The sequence below is a fragment of the Aphelocoma coerulescens genome, unplaced genomic scaffold (assembly GCF_041296385.1).
Source record: "Aphelocoma coerulescens isolate FSJ_1873_10779 unplaced genomic scaffold, UR_Acoe_1.0 HiC_scaffold_233, whole genome shotgun sequence".
NCBI classification, from domain to species: Eukaryota; Metazoa; Chordata; class Aves; order Passeriformes; family Corvidae; genus Aphelocoma; species Aphelocoma coerulescens.
The window spans coordinates 120703-137385 of NW_027183579.1; the positions used below are offsets into that span (position 1 = coordinate 120703).

Consider the following 16683-nt stretch of genomic DNA (forward strand, 5'->3'; position numbering starts at 1 on the left):
CGGCGGCGCCGGGGGGGGGGGACGAGACCTCGGCAGCAGGAAGAAGAGAGAGAAACTGAGGCACGGTTAAAAATCGGGGGGGTGGGGTGGGGGGAGGACGGGACCCTCTGCCCCCCAAGCAGAGGCCCTGCCCCACACACAGGTCCGAGCTCTGCCCCACAAGTCCCACCCTCGATCCCCTCCCCTGATCGCTGCTGAGGGGGGAAGAGAAGTTATGGGGCAGCGGGGAGGGCGGCGGCGGCTCGGTCAGTGGGGCGGCTCCGGGCCCCACAAGTCGCCCCCTCCCCACCCCAAATCCCCCGGCGGTGGCTGCTGAGGGGCAAGAGGTGGTTATGGGGCGGCTCCGGGCCCCACAAGTCGCTCCCCCACCCCAAGTTCCCCCCGCGGTGGCTGCTGAGGGGCGAGAGAACGCCGTGGGGCGGGCGTGGGGCGGCTCCGGGCCCCACAAGTCGCTCCCCGGCCCGGGGGAGCAGGGAGGAGGAGGTGGCCGGGGCTCGGTGTGGGTCAGATGTGGGGCAGGGCCGCCAGGCTCTGCCGGCAGTCGATGGCGCCGCGGTCGGGCCCGGTGAAGGTGAGGGGCAGCCCCCCCAGGAAGCGGCGGCGCTCGGGGGGCTCCAGCCCCATAAGTGGGCCCAGCTGGGCCGTCGGCAGCGCCGGGCGGTAGCTGGGGAGAGAAGGAGGTCAGGGCGGGGGCCGGGGGCACCCGGGGGGCACCCGCGGCCCCCAAAGGACAGGGGGAGGGGGCTCAGCCCCACGGAACGGGGAGCGGCCCCACGGCGGTGGGGCTCAGCCCCACGGAAAGGGGTTCGACCCCACGGGGAGGGACGCGGCCCCACATCGGGTGGGGCTCAGCCCCACGGAGGGGTTGTGGCCCCGCAGTGAGAGGCTCAGCCCCGTATCGGAGGGCTCAGCCCCATAGAGAGGGGTGCGACCCCATAATGGAGGGCTCAGCCCCATAGAAAGGGGTGCAACCCCATAATGGGGGGCTCAGCCCCATAGAAAGGGGTGCGACCCCATAATGGGGGGCTCAGCCCCATAGAAAGGGGTGGGACCCCACAGAGAGCGGTGAGGCCCTGTACCAGACAGCTCAGCCCCACAGTGAGGGACCCAGCCCCATAGACGGGGAGCCAGCCCCACATCGGGGGGTTCAGCCCCATATTTGGGGAGCCAGCCCCATAAACGGGGAGCCAGCCCCACATCGGGGGGTTCAGCCCCATATTTGGGGAGCCAGCCCCATCAATGGGGTCTCAGCCCCACAGCAGGGATTCAGCCCCACAGAAGGGGGGCTGACCCCACAGGGCTCGGGCGGGGCAGTCAGTGGGGCACAGCCCCCTAAGTATGGGGGGGTCACAGCCCTGTTAAGGGGGGACACGGCCCCATAGGGCTAAAGTGACCCCCTAAGTGGGGGCTCAGCAGGAGCCCCGCCCCAATGTGGGGCAGAAACGGGGGTTCCACAGCCCCAGTGTGGGGCACAAATAAGGGGGGACTGCCCTGCTCTGGGCCCCATGTGGGGCAGCGCGGGGGGTTCCTCCACCCCACATATGGGGCAGAACCGGGGTTCATAGGGGGCAGAACCGGGGCCCCTCCACCCCACATATGGGGCAGAACCGGGGTTCACATGGGGCACACTGGGGTTCCTCCACCCCACATATGGGGCAGAACCGGGGTTCATATGGGGCACACTGGGGTTCCTCCACCCCACATATGGGGCAGAACCGGGGTTCATATGGGGCACACCGGGGCTCATATGGGGCAGAACCGGGGCTCATATGGGGCACACTGGGGTCCCTCCACCCCACATGTGGGGCACACCGGGGTCCCTCCACCCCACATATGGGGCACACCGGGGTCCCTCCACCCCATACGGGGCACACTGGGGTCCCTCCACCCCATATGGGGCACACTGGGGTCCCTCCACCCCACATATGGGGCACACTGGGGTCCCTCCACCCCATACGGGGCACACTGGGGTCCCTCCACCCCCCATACGGGGCACACCGGGGTCCCTCCACCCCACATGTGGGGCACACTGGGGTCCCTCCACCCCATACAGGGCACACCGGGGTCCCTCCACCCCATATGGGGCACACCGGGGTCCCTCCACCCCATACGGGGCACACCGGGGTCCCCTCCCCACACAAGGACCCCGGCGCTCCCCTGCCCATCCGTGGGGTCCCCCCCACAAACGCCCCCCATAAACCGGGGGGGTCCCTGGCCCCGGCCCGGCCCCGTGGGGCGGAACCCCCCCGGCCCCCGACTCACCTGCGCCCCCCGCCCCGCGCCCCCCACGCGCCCCCGGCCCCACCTACGCCTTGAGGATGGCGCGCAGGGCCCGGCGCCGCTCGCGCTCGGCGAAGAGGTCGATGAGGCGCGGGCCCATGGCCGGGGCCGAGCCGTGCAGGCGGAAGAAGCGGCTGTAGAGCCCCAGAGCCCAGGCGGCCCTGAGGGCCAGCGCGTGAGCCACGGCCGGGTCCGAGCGCAGCGCCGGCGGCAGCAGCGCCAGCTCCGTGGTCAGCTCTGGGGGCACAGGGGGGGCACGGGTCAGTGGGGTGGGCACTGGGGTCAGTGGGGTGGGCACTGGGGTCAGTGGGGGCACTGGGGGCAGCAGCACCAGCTCCGTGGTCAGCTCTGGGGGCACAGGGGGGCACAGGTCAGTGGGGGCAGTGGGGTGGGCATTGGGGTCAGTGGGGCACTGGGGGCAGCAGCGCCAGCTCCGTGGTCAGCTCTGGGGGGCACGGGGGGGCATGGGTCAGTGGGGTGGGCATTGGGGTCAGTGGGGTGGGCATTGGGGTCAGTGGGGACAGCAGCGCCAGCTCCGTGGTCAGCTCTGGGGGCACAGGGGGGCACGGGTCAGTGGGGGCAGTGGGGTGGGCACTGGGGGGGCAGTGTGGGCACTGGCGACAGCAGCGCCAGCTCCGTGGTCAGCTCTGGGGGGCACAGGGGGCAGTGGGGTCAGTGGGGTGGGCATTGGGGTCAGTGGGGACAGTGGGGTGGGCATTGGGGTCAGTGGGGGCACTGGGGGCAGCAGCGCCAGCTCCGTGGTCAGCTCTGGGGGCACGGGGGGGCACGGGTCAGTGGGGGCAGTGGGGTGGGCATTGGGGTCAGTGGGGGCACTGGGGACAGCAGCGCCAGCTCCGTGGTCAGCTCTGGGGGGCACGGGGGGGCACAGGTCAGTGGGGGCAGTGGGGTCAGTGGGGACAGTGGGGTGGGCATTGGGGTCAGTGGGGGCAGTGGGGGCAGTGGGGTGGGCATTGGGGGCAGTGGGGACAGTGGGGGCAGCAGCACCAGCTCAGTGGTCAGCTTGGGGGGCACAGGGGGGCAGTGGGGTCAGTGGGGTGGGCATTGGGGTCAGTGGGGGCAGTGGGGGCAGTGGGGTGGGCATTGGGGGCACTGGGGTCAGTGGGGACAGCAGCACCAGCTCCGTGGTCAGCTCGGGGGGCACAGGGGGGCATGGGTCAGGGGGGTCAGTGGGGGCAGTGGGGTGGGCACTGGGGCAGCAGCGCCAGCTCCGTGGTCAGCTCTGGGGGGCACAGGGGGGCATGGGTCAGTGGGGTGGGCATTGGGGTCAGTGGGGACAGTGGGGTGGGCATTGGGGTCAGTGGGGACAGCAGCGCCAGCTCCGTGGTCAGCTCTGGGGGGCACGGGGGGGCACGGGTCAGTGGGGTGGGCATTGGGGTCAGTGGGGGCACTGGGGGCAGCAGCGCCAGCTCCGTGGTCAGCTCTGGGGGGCACAGGGGGGCAGTGGGGTCAGGGGGGGCATTGGGGGCACTGGGGTCAGTGGGGACAGCAGCGCCAGCTCCGTGGTCAGCTCTGGGGGCACAGGGGGGCATGGGTCAGTGGGGTGGGCATTGGGGTCAGTGGGGTCAGTGGGGTGGGCACTGCGGGGTCAGTGTGGGCACTGGGGGCAGCAGCGCCAGCTCAGTGGTCAGCTCTGGGGGCACAGGGGGGGCATGGGTCAGTGGGGGCAGTGGGGTGGACATTGGGGTCAGTGGGGGCAGCAGCGCCAGCTCCGTGGTCAGCTCTGGGGGCACGGGGGGGCATGGGTCAGTGGGGTGGGCATTGGGGTCAGTGGGGGCACTGGGGGCAGCAGTGCCAGCTCCGTGGTCAGCTCTGGGGGGCACAGGGGGGGCATGGGTCAGTGGCGTGGGCACTGGGGTCAGTGGGGTCAGTGGGGTGGGCACTGAAGGGTCAGTGGGGTCAGTGGGAGCAGGGGGGTGGGCACTGTGGGGTCAGTGGGGTCAGTGGGCACTGTGGGGTCAGTGGGGTCAGCAGGGCAGCTCTGGGGTCAGCTCTGGGGAGCTCCCTGAGAGCCCCCCCACGTTTTAGGGACCCCCCCGGGATTTTGGGGACCCTCCCCGAGTTCCAGGGACCCTCCCCGAATTCCAGGGACCCCCACAGAATTCCAGGGACCCCCCCCCCGAATTCCAGGGACCCCCCCTGACCCCCCAGCACTCCGGCCCCACCTTGGCTCCAGGTCGGGACCACCCCGAGCTGGCTCTGACTGCGGCGTCCCCCTGAACTGCCCCGAACTTTGGGGACTCCCCCGGGGTTTTGGGGACCCCCGCGGGGTTTTAGGGACCCCCCCCCCGGGTTTTAGGGACCCCTCCCCGAGGATTTCGGGGCCCCCACCTCCGGAGTTGTTGGTGAACATGCAGTAGAGGATGCGGTAGGCCGTGAACTCGCCCACGCAGCCGGGCAGGCTCTCCCCGTACAGCGCCTTCAGCTGCGTCTGGCACTGGTTGAACTCCTCGTGGTCACCCTGGGGAGGGGGCAGAGAGACCCTCGGAGACCCCTCCCCAAAATCTGGGTGTGGGTGGGGGTCCCCAAAAGTTCCCCCCCCCCCCCGGACCCACCTTCTCCAGAGCGATGCGGGCGTGGGTCTCGTAAACCTCGACCGTGAACTCGGTGCGGACGCCCTGGACCTGGGGGGAAGGAGGGCCCGGAATTTGGGGAGGGTCCCAAAAAAAATGCGGGGAGGGGGTGCCAAAACATGAAGGGGGAAGGCCAGGATCAAGGGAGGGGAGCCCAAAATTTAGGGGAGGGCAAGCAAATCCTGGGGAGTCAGCGCAGAAATTCACGGGAAACGAAATCCACCTGGGAACACCCCCCAAAATACCCCAAAATACCCCAAAAATCACCTGGGACCCCCCAAAGCATCTGAGACCACCCCAAAATCACCTGGGACCCCCCAAAAATACCCCAAACTACTCCAAAATCCACCTGAGACTCCCCCAAATCATCTGAGACCACCCCAAAACCACCTGGGACCCCCAAATCATCTGAGACCACCCCAAAATCCACCTGGGACCCCCCAAAATACCCAAGACCACCCCAAAATCCACCTGGGACCCCCCAAAATACCCGAGACCACCCCAAAACCACCTGGGACCCCCCCAAAATACCTGACACCACCCCAAACATCACCTGGGACCCCCTCAAGTCATCTGAGACCACCCCAAAACCACCTGGGAACACCCCAAAATACCCGAGACCACCCCAAAAATCACCTGGGACACCCCAAAATACCCGAGACCACCCCAAAAATCACCCCCAAATCATCCGAAACCACCCCAAAATCCACCTGGGACCCCTCAAGTCACCTGAGACCACCCCAAAACCACCTGAGCCCCCCCTAAAATCACCCGAGACCACCCCAAAATACCCGAGACCACCCCAAAAATCACCTGGGACGCCCAAAATTCACCTGAGTTCCCCAAAACCTGAGACTCCCTGCCCTCAAACCGGGGACCCCCTCACTTTGGGGTGCTGTGCAGGGATCTGGGACCCCCCCCGGGACCCCTCCCCGAATTGGGGCCCCCCCTCACCGTCAGGTCCTGCCGCAGGGATTTCAGCTGCTCGCAGGCCCAGGCGTAGTCACGGTGCTGCTGCCAATGGGATCGGACCAGGGCCAGCGCCTGGCGCAGCACCTGCACCCCAAAAACAGGGTCAGCGGGACCCCAAAAACCAGGGTCAGCCACCCCAAAAACCTCAGGGTCAGTGGGACCCCAAAAACAGGGTCAGTGGGACCCCAAAAACAGGGTCAGCCACCCCAAAAACCCCGGGGTCAGTGGGACCCCAAAAACAGGGTCAGTGGGACCCCAAAACCAGGGTCAGCCACCCCAAAACCAGGGTCAGCCACCCCAAAAACCTCAGGGTCAGTGGGACCCCAAAAACAGGGTCAGTGGGACCCCAAAAACAGGGTCAGCCACCCCAAAAACCTCAGGGTCAGTGGGACCCCAAAAACAGGGTCAGTGGGACCCCAAAAACAGGGTCAGCCACCCCAAAAACCCCGGGGTCAGTGGGACCCCAAAAACAGGGTCAGTGGGACCCCAAAAACAGGGTCAGCCACCCCAAAAACCAGGGTCAGCCACCCCAAAAACCCCGGGGTCAGTGGGACCCCAAAAACAGGGTCAGTGGGACCCCAAAAACCAGGGTCAGTGGGACCCCAAAAACCAGGGTCAGCCACCCCAAAAACCCCGGGGTCAGTGGGACCCCAAAAACAGGGTGAAGCCACCCCAAAAACCCCGGGGTCAGTGGGACCCTAAAAACCAGGGTCAGCCACCCCAAAAACCCTGGGGTCAGTGGGACCCTAAAAACCAGGGTCAGCCACCCCAAAAACCCTGGGGTCAGTGGGACCCCAAAAACCCCGGGGTCAGTGGGACCCTAAAAACAGGGTCAGCCACCCCAAAAACCCCGGGGTCAGTGGGACCCCAAAAACAGGGTCAGCCACCCCAAAAACCTCAGAGTCAGTGGGACCCCAAAAACAGGGTCAGCCACCCCAAAAACCTGGGTGGATTTGGGGCATTTTGGGGTGGATTTGGGGTGGATTTGGGGTGGATTTGGGACATTTTGGGGTCACTCACGGGCACGGGCCGCACGGTGGCCGGGTCGGGCGCGCAGGTGAGGTTTTGGGGTGGATTTGGGGTGGATTTGGGGTGGATTTGGGACATTTTGGGGTGGATTTGGGGTATTTAGGGGTGGATTTGGGGTGGATTTGGGACATTTTGGGGTGGATTTGGGGTGGATTTGGGACATTTTGGGGTGGATTTGGGGTGGATTTAGGACATTTTGGGGTGGATTTGGGGTGGATTTGGGCTATTTAGGGTCACTCACGGGCACGGGCCGCACGGTGGCCGGGTCGGGCGCGCAGGTGAGGTTTTGGGGTGGATTTGGGGAGGATTTGGGGTGGATTTGGGACATTTTGGGGTGGATTTGGGGTGGATTTGGGGTGGATTTGGGGTGAATTTGGGCTATTTAGGGTCACTCACGGGCACGGGCCGCACGGTGGCCGGGTCGGGCGCGCAGGTGAGCCGCAGGTAGCGCTTGGTCACCTCCTGGCACGTGCCCAGGATCTTCACGTGCGCCCAGTCCAGGCCCTCGGCGGGGCCGGGCCCGGGGGGGGTCCCCGCGGCCGGGGGGGGGGTTGGGCCGCGGCTTTTTGGGGTGGCCCGCGCCCCCCGCGCCCCCCGCGCCCCCCGCGCCCCCCGAGCCCCCCTGGAAGCGCTGGGCCCGGCGCTGGCGCCGCAGCTCCCGCTCGGGGTCCTCGGGGTCGGGGGGCGGCCGGCGGCGAGCGCGGCGGGGGGGCCCCGGCTCCGGCCTGGCCACGGGGGGGGCGGAGGGGGGGGGGGGGCAACGGGGTTTGGGGTGAGAAACGGGAATTTGGGGGAAACTGACGGGTCCCTGTGCAGCCCCAGTGCAGCCCCAGTGCCTCCCAGTGCAGCCCAGTTCCTCCCAGTGCAGCCCCAGTGCAGCCCAGTGCAGCCCCAGTGCCTCCCAGTGCAGCCCAGTTCCTCCCAGTGCAGCCCCAGTGCCTCCCAGTGCAGCCCAGTTCACCCCAGTTCACCCCAGTGCAGCCCAGTTCACCCCAATCCAGCCCCAATCCCTCCCGGAACGATCCCAGTCCCCCCCAGTTCACCCCAGTCCCTCCCAGTGCCCCCCAGTGCCCCCCAAACCAATCCCAGTTTCCCCCCAGTGCCCCCCAGTCCCCCCAAACAATCCGTTTCCCCCCAGTCCCTCCCAGACCAATCCCAGTTTCCCCCCAGTCCCCCCCAGACCAATCCCAGTTCCCCCCAGACCAATCCCAGTCCCCCCCCACTCCCTCCCAGTTCCCCCAGACCAATCCCAGTTTTCCCCCAGTGCCCCCCAGTTCCCCCTAAACCAATCCCAGTTTCCCCCCAGTCCCCCCAGTCCCTCCCAGTGCCCCCCAGTTCCCCCCAGACCAATCCCAGTCCCCCCCAGACCAATCCCAGTGTCCCCCAAACCAATCCCAGTTCCCCCTAAACCAATCCCAGTCCCTCCCAGTGCCCCCCAGACCAATCCCAGTCCCCCCCAGTCCCTCCCAGTGCTCCCAGTACCTCTTGCCGCGCTGGGCCCGGGCCCGGCCGCGCTCCAGGGCCCCCCCCCGGCCGCGGGGTTTGGGGGGGCCCCCCCTGCGCCCCCCGGGCCGGGACTCGGCCCCCGAGGCCGACGAGTCCGACTCCGAGTCACTGCGGGGAACTGGGGTTACTGGGGGCACTGGGAGGGACTGGGGGGGACTGGGGGGGGATTGGGATGGACTGGGAGGGGACTGGGAGGGACTGGGGGGCACTGGGGGGGACTGGGAGGGACTGAGGGGCACTGGGAGGGCCTGGGGGGGACTGGGAGGGGATTGGGAGGGGATTGGGAGGGACTGGGAGGGGATTGGGAGGGACTGGGGGGAACTGGGGGGGACTGGGAGGGGATTGGGAGGGGATTGGGAGGGACTGGGAGGGGATTGGGAGGGACTGGGGGGAACTGGGGCGGACTGGGAGGGACTGGGAGGGGATTGGGAGGGGACTGGGGGGGACTGGGGGGGGACTGGGGGGGACTGGGAGGGACTGGGTGGAACTGGGGGGGACTGGGGGGGACTGGGAGGGGACTGGGGGAGACTGGGAGGGACTGGGAGGGGGTACTGGGATCGGTTTGAGGGGACTGGAGGGTGACTGGGGAGGTTTGGGGCGGATTTTGGGTGGATTTGGGGTTATTTGGGGCCCTCAGGGGTGGATTTTTTCAGGGATTTTTTCGGGGTGGATTTTGGGTGGATTTGGGGTGGATTTGGGGCGTCTCAGGGAGTTTTTGGGGTCCCACCTGCGCCGGCAGTGCCGCCCCGGCGAGCGGGACGAGGAGCGGGAGCGGGAATGGGGCACCAGGGGAGGATTTGGGGAGGATTTGGGGTGGATTTGGGGTGGATTTTTTTGGGGATTTTTTTCAGGGATTTTTTTGGGGTGGATTTGGGGTGGATTTGGGGTGGTTTTGGGGTCCCACCTGCGCCGGCAGTGCCGCCCCGGCGAGCGGGACGAGGAGCGGGAGCGGGAGCCGCTGGAGGAGGAGCTGTTCTCCTTCATGAACACGTTCCGGTTCCCGAATTTGGTGGGGAACCCCCCCCCGCCCCCCCCCCCGCGCCCGGGACCCCCCGGGACCCCCCCCCCCGAGCCTGGGGGGGCCCCCCCGAGCCCGGGGGGCGCTGGGGGGGGGCCGGGGGGGGCCCCGGGGAGGGGCTGGGCCGGGCCTGGGGCAGCTCCCAGCGCTTCTTCTTGGGGCTCCCGGCGCCGTCCCGGCTCAGCCTGCGGGGAAATCCCGGAGTTTGGGGGGTCAGAGGGGGAAATTCCCGAAATTTGGGGGGAAATCCCGGAGTTTGGGGGGTCAGAGGGGGAAATTCCCGAAATTTGGGGGGAAATCCCAGAGTTTGGGGGGTCAGAGGGGGAAATTCCCGAAATTTGGGGGGAAATCCCGGAGTTTGGGGGGTCAGAGGGGGGAAATTCCCGAAATTTGGGGGGAAATCCCGGAGTTTGGGGGGTCAGAGAAGGGATTTGGGGGGAAATCCCGGAGTTTGGGGGGTCAGAGGGGGGATTTGGGGGGAAATCCCGGAGTTTGGGGGGTCAGAGGGGGAAATTCCCGAAATTTGGGGGGAAATCCCGGAATTTGGGGGGTCAGAGAGGGGATTTGGGGGGAAATCCCAGAGTTTGGGGGGTCAGAGGGGGGATTTGGGGGGTCAGAGAGGGGATTTGGGGGGAAATCCCGGAGTTTGGGGGGTCAGAGAGGGGATTTGGGGGGTCAGAGAGGGGATTTGGGGGGAAATCCCGGAGTCTGGGGGGTCAGAGAGGGGATTTGGGGGGAAATCCCGGAGTTTGGGGGGTCAGAGAAGGGATTTGGGGGGAAATCCCGGAGTTTGGGGGGTCAGAGGGGGGATTTGGGGGGAAATCCCGGAGTTTGGGGGGTCAGAGGGGGGAAATTCCCGAAATTTGGGGGGAAATCCCGGAATTTGGGGGGTCAGAGAGGGGATTTGGGGGGAAATCCCAGAGTTTGGGGGGTCAGAGGGGGGATTTGGGGGGCCAGAGAGGGGATTTGGGGGGAAATCCCGGAGTTTAGGGGGTCAGAGAGGGGATTTGGGGGGTCAGAGAGGGGATTTGGGGGGAAATCCCGGAGTTTGGGGGGTCAGAGAGGGGATTTGGGGGGAAATCCCGGAGTTTGGGGGGTCAGAGAGGGGATTTGGGGGGAAATCCCGGAGTTTGGGGGGTCAGAGAGGGGATTTGGGGGGAAATCCCGGAGTTTGGGGGGTCAGAGGGGGGAAATTCCCGAAATTTGGGGGGAAATCCCGGAGTTTGGGGGGTCAGAGGGGGAAATTCCCGAAATTTGGGGGGAAATCCCGGAGTTTGGGGGGTCAGAGGGGGAAATTCCCGAAATTTGGGGGGAAATCCCGGAGTTTGGGGGGTCAGAGGGGGAAATTCCCGAAATTTGGGGGGAAATCCCGGAGTTTGGGGGGTCAGAGGGGGAAATTCCCGAAATTTGGGGGGAAATCCCGGAATTTGGGGGGTCAGAGGGGGAAATTCCCGAAATTTGGGGGGAAATCCCGGAGTTTGGGGGGTCAGAAGGGGGAAATTCCCGAAATTTGGGGGGAAATCCCGGAATTTGGGGGGTCAGAGGGGGAAATTCCCGAAATTTAGGGGGAAATTCCCGAAATTTGGGGGGAAATCCCGGAGTTTGGGGGGTCAGAAGGGGGAAATTCCCGAAATTTGGGGGGAAATCCCGGAATTTGGGGGGTCAGAGGGGGAAATTCCCGAAATTTAGGGGGAAATTCCCGAAATTTGGGGGGAAATCCCGGAGTTTGGGGGGTCAGAGAGGGAAAATTCCCGAAATTTGGGGGGAAATCCCGGAATTTGGGGGGTCAGAGGGGGGAAATTCCCGAAATTTGGGGGGAAATCCCGGAGTTTGGGGGGTCAGAGAGGGAAAATTCCCGAAATTTGGGGGGAAATCCCAGAATTTGGGGGGTCAGAGAGGGGACCTGGGGGGAAATTTTAGGGCTGATTTCAGGCAGATTTTTGGGAGTTTTTGGGGCACTTTTGGGCAAAATTTTTGGGGATTTTTGGGGCGGTTTGAAGCAGATTTTTGGGGTATTTCAGGGCCGATTCCAGGCAGATTTTTTGGGAGTTTTTGGGGCAGTTTTGGGCGGATTTTTTGGTGACTTCTAGGGCGGTTTTAGGCAAATTTTTTTGGGTATTTCAGGGCCGATTCCAAGCAAATTTTTTGGGGGTTTTTTGGGGCGGTTTTGGAGCGGTTTCAGGCAGATTTTCTGGTATTTTTGGAGCAGTTCTGGGCAGATTTTTTGGGGGTTTTTGGGGCTGATTTCAGGCAGGTTTTTTGGGAATTTTTGGGTCGGTTTTGGGCTGATTTCAGGCAGATTTTTGGGGAGTTTTTGGGGTGGTTTTGGGGCGTTTTCAAGCAGATTTTTTGGGGGTATCTCAGAACCGATTCCACGCAGCTTTTGGGGGTTTTTGGGTCGGTTTTGGGGTGATTTCAGGCAGATTTTTGGGGGTTTTTGGAGCGGTTTTGGGCTGATTTCAGGCAGATTTTTTGGGGGGTTTTGGGTAGGTTTTGGGCTGATTTCAGGCAGATTTTTTGGGAGTTTTTGGGTCAGTTTTGGGGCGTTTTCAAGCAGAATTTTTCGGGGATCTCAGAACCGATTCCATGCAGCTTTTGGGGTTTTTGGGTCGGTTCTGGGCTGATTTCAGGCAGATTTTTTGGGGGTTTTTGGGTCGGTTCTGGGCAGATTTTTTCGGGGTATCTCAGAACCGATTCCACGCAGCTTTTGGGGATTTTTGGGTCGGTTTTGGGGTGATTTCAGGCAGATTTTTGGGGGTTTTTGGAGCGGTTTTGGGCTGATTTCAGGCAGATTTTTTGGGGGTTTTTGGGTAGGTTTTGGGCTGATTTCAGGCAGATTTTTTGGGAGTTTTTGGGGCAGTTCTGGGCAGATTTTTTTAGGAGTTTTTGGGTCGGTTTTGGGGCGTTTTCAAGCAGAATTTTTCGGGGATCTCAGAACCGATTCCATGCAGCTTTTGGGGGTTTTTGGAGCGGTTTTGGGCTGATTTCAGGCAGATTTTTTGGGAGTTTTTGGGTCGGTTTTGGGCTGATTTCAGGCAGATTTTTTGGGAGTTTTTGGGGCAGTTCTGGGCAGATTTTTGGGGAGTTTTTGGGTCGGTTCTGGGCTGATTTCAGGCAGATTTTTGGGGAGTTTTTGGGTCAGTTTTGGGGCGTTTTCAAGCACATTTTTTTCGGGGGTATCTCAGAACCGATTCCACGCAGCTTTTGGGGCTTTTTGGAGCGGTTCTGGGCTGATTTCAGGCAGATTTTTGGGGAGTTTTTGGGTCAGTTCTGGGCTGATTTCAGGCAGATTTTTTGGGAGTTTTTGTGTCAGTTTTGGGCTGATTTTTGGGAGTTTTTGGGTCAGTTTTGGGCTGATTTCAGGCAGATTTTTTGGGAGTTTTTGGGGCAGTTCTGGGCAGATTTTTTGGGAGTTTTTGGAGCGGTTTTGGGCTGATTTTAGGCAGATTTTTTGGGAGTTTTTGGGGCGGTTTTGGGCTGATTTCAGGCAGATTTTTTGGGAGTTTTTGGGGCAGTTTTGGGGCGTTTTCAAGCAGATTTTTTCGGGTATCTCAGAACCGATTCCACGCAGCTTTTGGGGGTTTTTGGAGCGGTTTTGGGCTGATTTTTTGGGAGTTTTTGGGTCAGTTTTGGGCTGATTTCAGGCAGATTTTTTGGGAGTTTTTAGGTCGGTTTTGGGCTGATTTCAGGCAGATTTTTTGGGAGTTTTTGGGGCAGTTCTGGGCAGATTTTTTGGGAGTTTTTGGGTCAGTTTTGGGGCGTTTTCAAGCACATTTTTTTCGGGAATCTCAGAACCGATTCCACGCAGCTTTTTTGGGGTTTTTTTTTTTTTTTTTCTTTTACCCACCCGGGGAGGGGCTCCCTGCTCCAGTCGATGGTGAAGGCGGAGCCGTCCTGCAGCCGCGCCTGCAGCAGCTCCTTGAGCAGCTTCTCGGTGCGGTCCTTGTCCTCCTCGGACTCGCAGGCCGTGAAGCAGCGCTGCACGTACGCCTTCATCTCGGGGGGCCAGTCCTCGGGCTTGCCCCTGGGGGGGCCACGGGGCTCCCTGGGGGGGGTTTTGGGGGGTCCAGGGGTGATTTCGGGGCCATTTGGGGCTCCCCACTCCCGGCGGATGGGTGTGGGGGGATCCCGCGCCTCGGGATGGGGGATGGGGGGGTCTCTGAGGGGTTTTTGGGGTCCTTAAGGGGGTTTTGGGGTCCTTAAGGGGGTTTTGGGGGGTCTTTGGGGGGTCCCAGGGGTGATTTTGGGGTTGTCTGGGGCTCCCCACTCCCAATAGAGGAGGGTTTCAGGGGGATCCCGCACCTCGGGATGGGGGGGTCTCTGAGGGGTTTTTGGGGTCCTTAAGGGGGTTTTGGGGGGTCTTTGGGGGGTCCCAGGGGTGATTTTGGGGTCGTCTGGGGCTCCCCACTCCCAATAGAGGAGGGTTTCAGGGGGATCCCGCACCTCGGGATGGGGGATGGGGGGGTCTCTGAGGGGTTTTTGGGGTCCTTAAAGGGGTTTTGGGGTCCTTAAGGGGGTTTTGGGGGATCTTTGGGGGGTCCCAGGGGTGATTTTGGGGCCATCTGGGGCTCCCCACTCCCAATAGAGGAGGGTTTCAGGGGGATCCCGCACCTCGGGATGGGGGATGGGGGGGTCTCTGAGGGGTTTTTGGGGTCCTTAAGGGGGTTTTGGGGTCCTTAACGGGGTTTTGGGGGGTCTTTGGGGGGTCCCAGGGGTGATTTTGGGGTTGTCTGGGGCTCCCCACTCCCAATAGAGGAGGGTTTCAGGGGGATCCCGCACCTCGGGATGGGGGGGTCTCTGAGGGGTTTTTGGGGTCCTTAAGGAGGTTTTGAGTGGTCCCAGGGGTGATTTTGGGGTGTTTTAGGGCACTTTGGGGCTCCCAGGCTTTGTTAAGTGGGTGTAGAATGATCGATTTTGGGTGTTTTGGGCTCGGTCCTACACCTTGGTTTGGGGTGTTTGGGGTCTCTGAGGGATTTTTGGGGTCCTTAAGGGGGTTTTGGGGGGTCTTTGGGGGGTCCCAGGGGTGATTTTGGGGTGTTTTAGGGCACTTTGGGGCTCCCAGGCTTTGTTAAGTGGGTGTAGAATGATCGATTTTGGGTGTTTCGGGCTTGGTTTGGGGTGTTTGGGGTCTCTGAGGGGTTTTTGGGGTCCCTAAGGTGATTTTGGGGGGTCCCAGGGGTGATTTTGGGGCACTCTGGGGGTCTCAGACCCCATTAAATGCCCTCAGAACCAACCCAGGGGTCCCAGAGGGATTTTTGGGGGTCCCAGAGGGATTTTTGGGGCTCATTTGGGGACTTTTAGGGCTCATTTGGGGATTTTGTGGCTCATTTGGGGACTTTTGGGGCTCATTTGGAGAATTTGGGGCTCATTTGGGGACTTTTGGGGCTCATTTGGAGAATTTGGGGCTCATTTGGGGACTTTTGGGGCTCATTTGGGGATTTTTGGGGCTCACTTGGAGACTTCTGGGGCTCATTTGGGGACTTTTAGGGCTCATCTGGGGGTTTTTGGGGCTCATCTAGGGGTTTTTGGGGCTCATCTAGGGGTTTTTGGGGTTCATTTGGGGCTCATCTGGGATTTTTAGGCCTCATTTGGGGGTTTTTGGGGCTCATCTGGGGAATTTGGGGCTCATTTGGGGACTTTTGGGGCTCATCTGGGGGTTTTTGGGGCTCATTCAGGGGTTTTTAGGGCTCATTTGGGGATTTTTAGGGCTCATTTGGGACTTTTTGGGGCTCATTTGGAGCTTTTAGTGCCCCTGGGGGTGTCCCCAGCGGATTTTGGGGGTGTCCCAGCCCACTCCCGCCCCGTTTTTTTGGGGTTCCCCCCTCCCCCCGGATTCCAGGACTCACCCGTGGCCCCCGTGGTGCTTCTCGGGGCCGGGGGGGCCCCCGAAGGCGCCGCCCCCCCCCCGGGGCTGCTCCCCAAAAGCCGGGGGGGGCAGCACGAAGGGGCGCTTGGGCAGCTGGAACTTGAGCCCCCCCGCGCCGGGGGCCTCTGTGGGGCACAGGAGGGGTCAGGGGGGGCTGGGGGGCATTTGGGGGGGTCAGGGGGGTATTTGGGGGGTCTGGGGGGCATTTGGGGGAGTCTGGGGGGTATTTGGGGGGGGTCTGGGGGGCATTTGGGGGGGTCGGGGGGGTCAGGGGGGCATTTGGGGGAGTCAGAGGGGTATTTGGGGGGGTGAGGGGGGCACTGGGGGGGCCTGGGCCATATTTGGGGGAGTTTGGGGGGGTCAGGGGGGCAATTTTTGGGGTTTAGGGGGAATTAGGGGAGGACTTTGGGGGGAATTTGGGGAGGACTTTGGGCAGGACTTTGGGGGGGTTTGGGGAGGACTTTGGGGGTTTTGGGGGATTTTGGGGAAGGGTTTTGGTGAGAACTTCGGGACAAATTTGGGAACCGTTCGGGGCAGGATTTGGGGAGGGTTTTGGGGCGATTTGGGCAGGAATTGGGCAGGGATTGGGAGAGGGTTTGGGGCAGGAATTTGGGGGGGGGGTCTCTTACGCTTCATGCGGCTCCAGAGCTGCCCCCCCCCCCTTCTTGCCCTTCGGGGGGGGCCCCCTCGCCGTAGCCGTGGGGGGAGGGGTAGGGGGTGGAGGCCCCGGGGGGGGGTCCCCGGACCCGTCCCCGCCCCCCCCCGCGCCCCCAGACCCCCCCCAGAGAGTGGGGAGGGGGCTGGGGGGGGGCGGCGGGGGGGGGCTGGGGGGTCCCGAACGGCGACGCCTCGTCCAGGCCGGGCACCGGGGGCTGCTGTGGGGGGAGGGGAGGGGGTCAGGGAGGGGTCCTTGGGCTGGGGACCCCCCCCCCAAATTCCCCCCCCCTGAACCCCCTCACCTGGCCCAGGCCGCTCTGCTGCTGGGGGGGGGCGGGGGGCTGCTGCTGGGGGGGGGGCGGCGGGGGCGTAGGAGCCCCCTCCCCCCGCGGCGTAGGGGGCGGTGGGAGCCCCATAGCCGGGGTACACCCCCTGCGGGAGAGACCCCCCCTCAATATCGGGGTACACCCCCTGCGGGAGAGACCCCCCCCCCAAATTAATGGCACGGCCCAAAGACCCACCCCCCCCAAATTAATGGGACAGTCAAGAGACACCCCCGCACCACAAATGGTACGGCCCAAAGACCCTCCCCATACCCATTCCAGGGTAGCCCCTCCCCATTTTGGGAGCCCCCAGCCCCATTTCTGGCACCCCCAGCCCCATTTCGCCGCCCCCAGCCCCATTTCCGCCACCCCCAGCCCCATTTCTGCCGCCCCCAGCCCCATTTCCGCTGCCCCCACCCCCATTTCCGCTGCCCCCCAGCC

General features: G+C 63.5%; 1 protein-coding gene across 1 annotated transcript; it reads right to left on the reverse strand.

Moving 5' to 3' along the window:
* Nucleotides 1-26: 26 nt before the first annotated feature.
* Nucleotides 27-15953, reverse strand: LENG8 (leukocyte receptor cluster member 8). Its single transcript, XM_068999119.1, has 13 exons — nucleotides 15892-15953; nucleotides 15243-15387; nucleotides 13244-13441; nucleotides 9435-9581; nucleotides 9283-9396; nucleotides 8355-8486; nucleotides 7523-7597; nucleotides 7269-7434; nucleotides 5826-5927; nucleotides 4854-4922; nucleotides 4630-4759; nucleotides 2310-2517; nucleotides 27-664 (listed from the first exon to the last, which is right to left on the reverse strand). Exons 1-13 carry the CDS (start codon nucleotides 15896-15898, stop codon nucleotides 505-507), a joined length of 1653 nt encoding a protein of 550 aa, XP_068855220.1. The 5' UTR covers nucleotides 15899-15953; the 3' UTR covers nucleotides 27-504.
* Between the last annotated feature and the right edge of the window lie 730 nt (nucleotides 15954-16683).

What these genes read in the sequence shown, in the direction of transcription:
- LENG8 (XM_068999119.1), bottom strand. An exon ending in CAGGCTCGGGGGGGGGGGTC is followed by an intron (nt 9,397 to 9,434) that starts CCGGGGGGTCCC and finishes GGGCGGGGGGGG; the next exon opens with GTTCCCCACCAAATTCGGGA. An exon ending in GACCCCGAGCGGGAGCTGCG is followed by an intron (nt 7,435 to 7,522) that starts GCGCCAGCGCCG and finishes CACCCCAAAAAG; the next exon opens with CCGCGGCCCAACCCCCCCCC.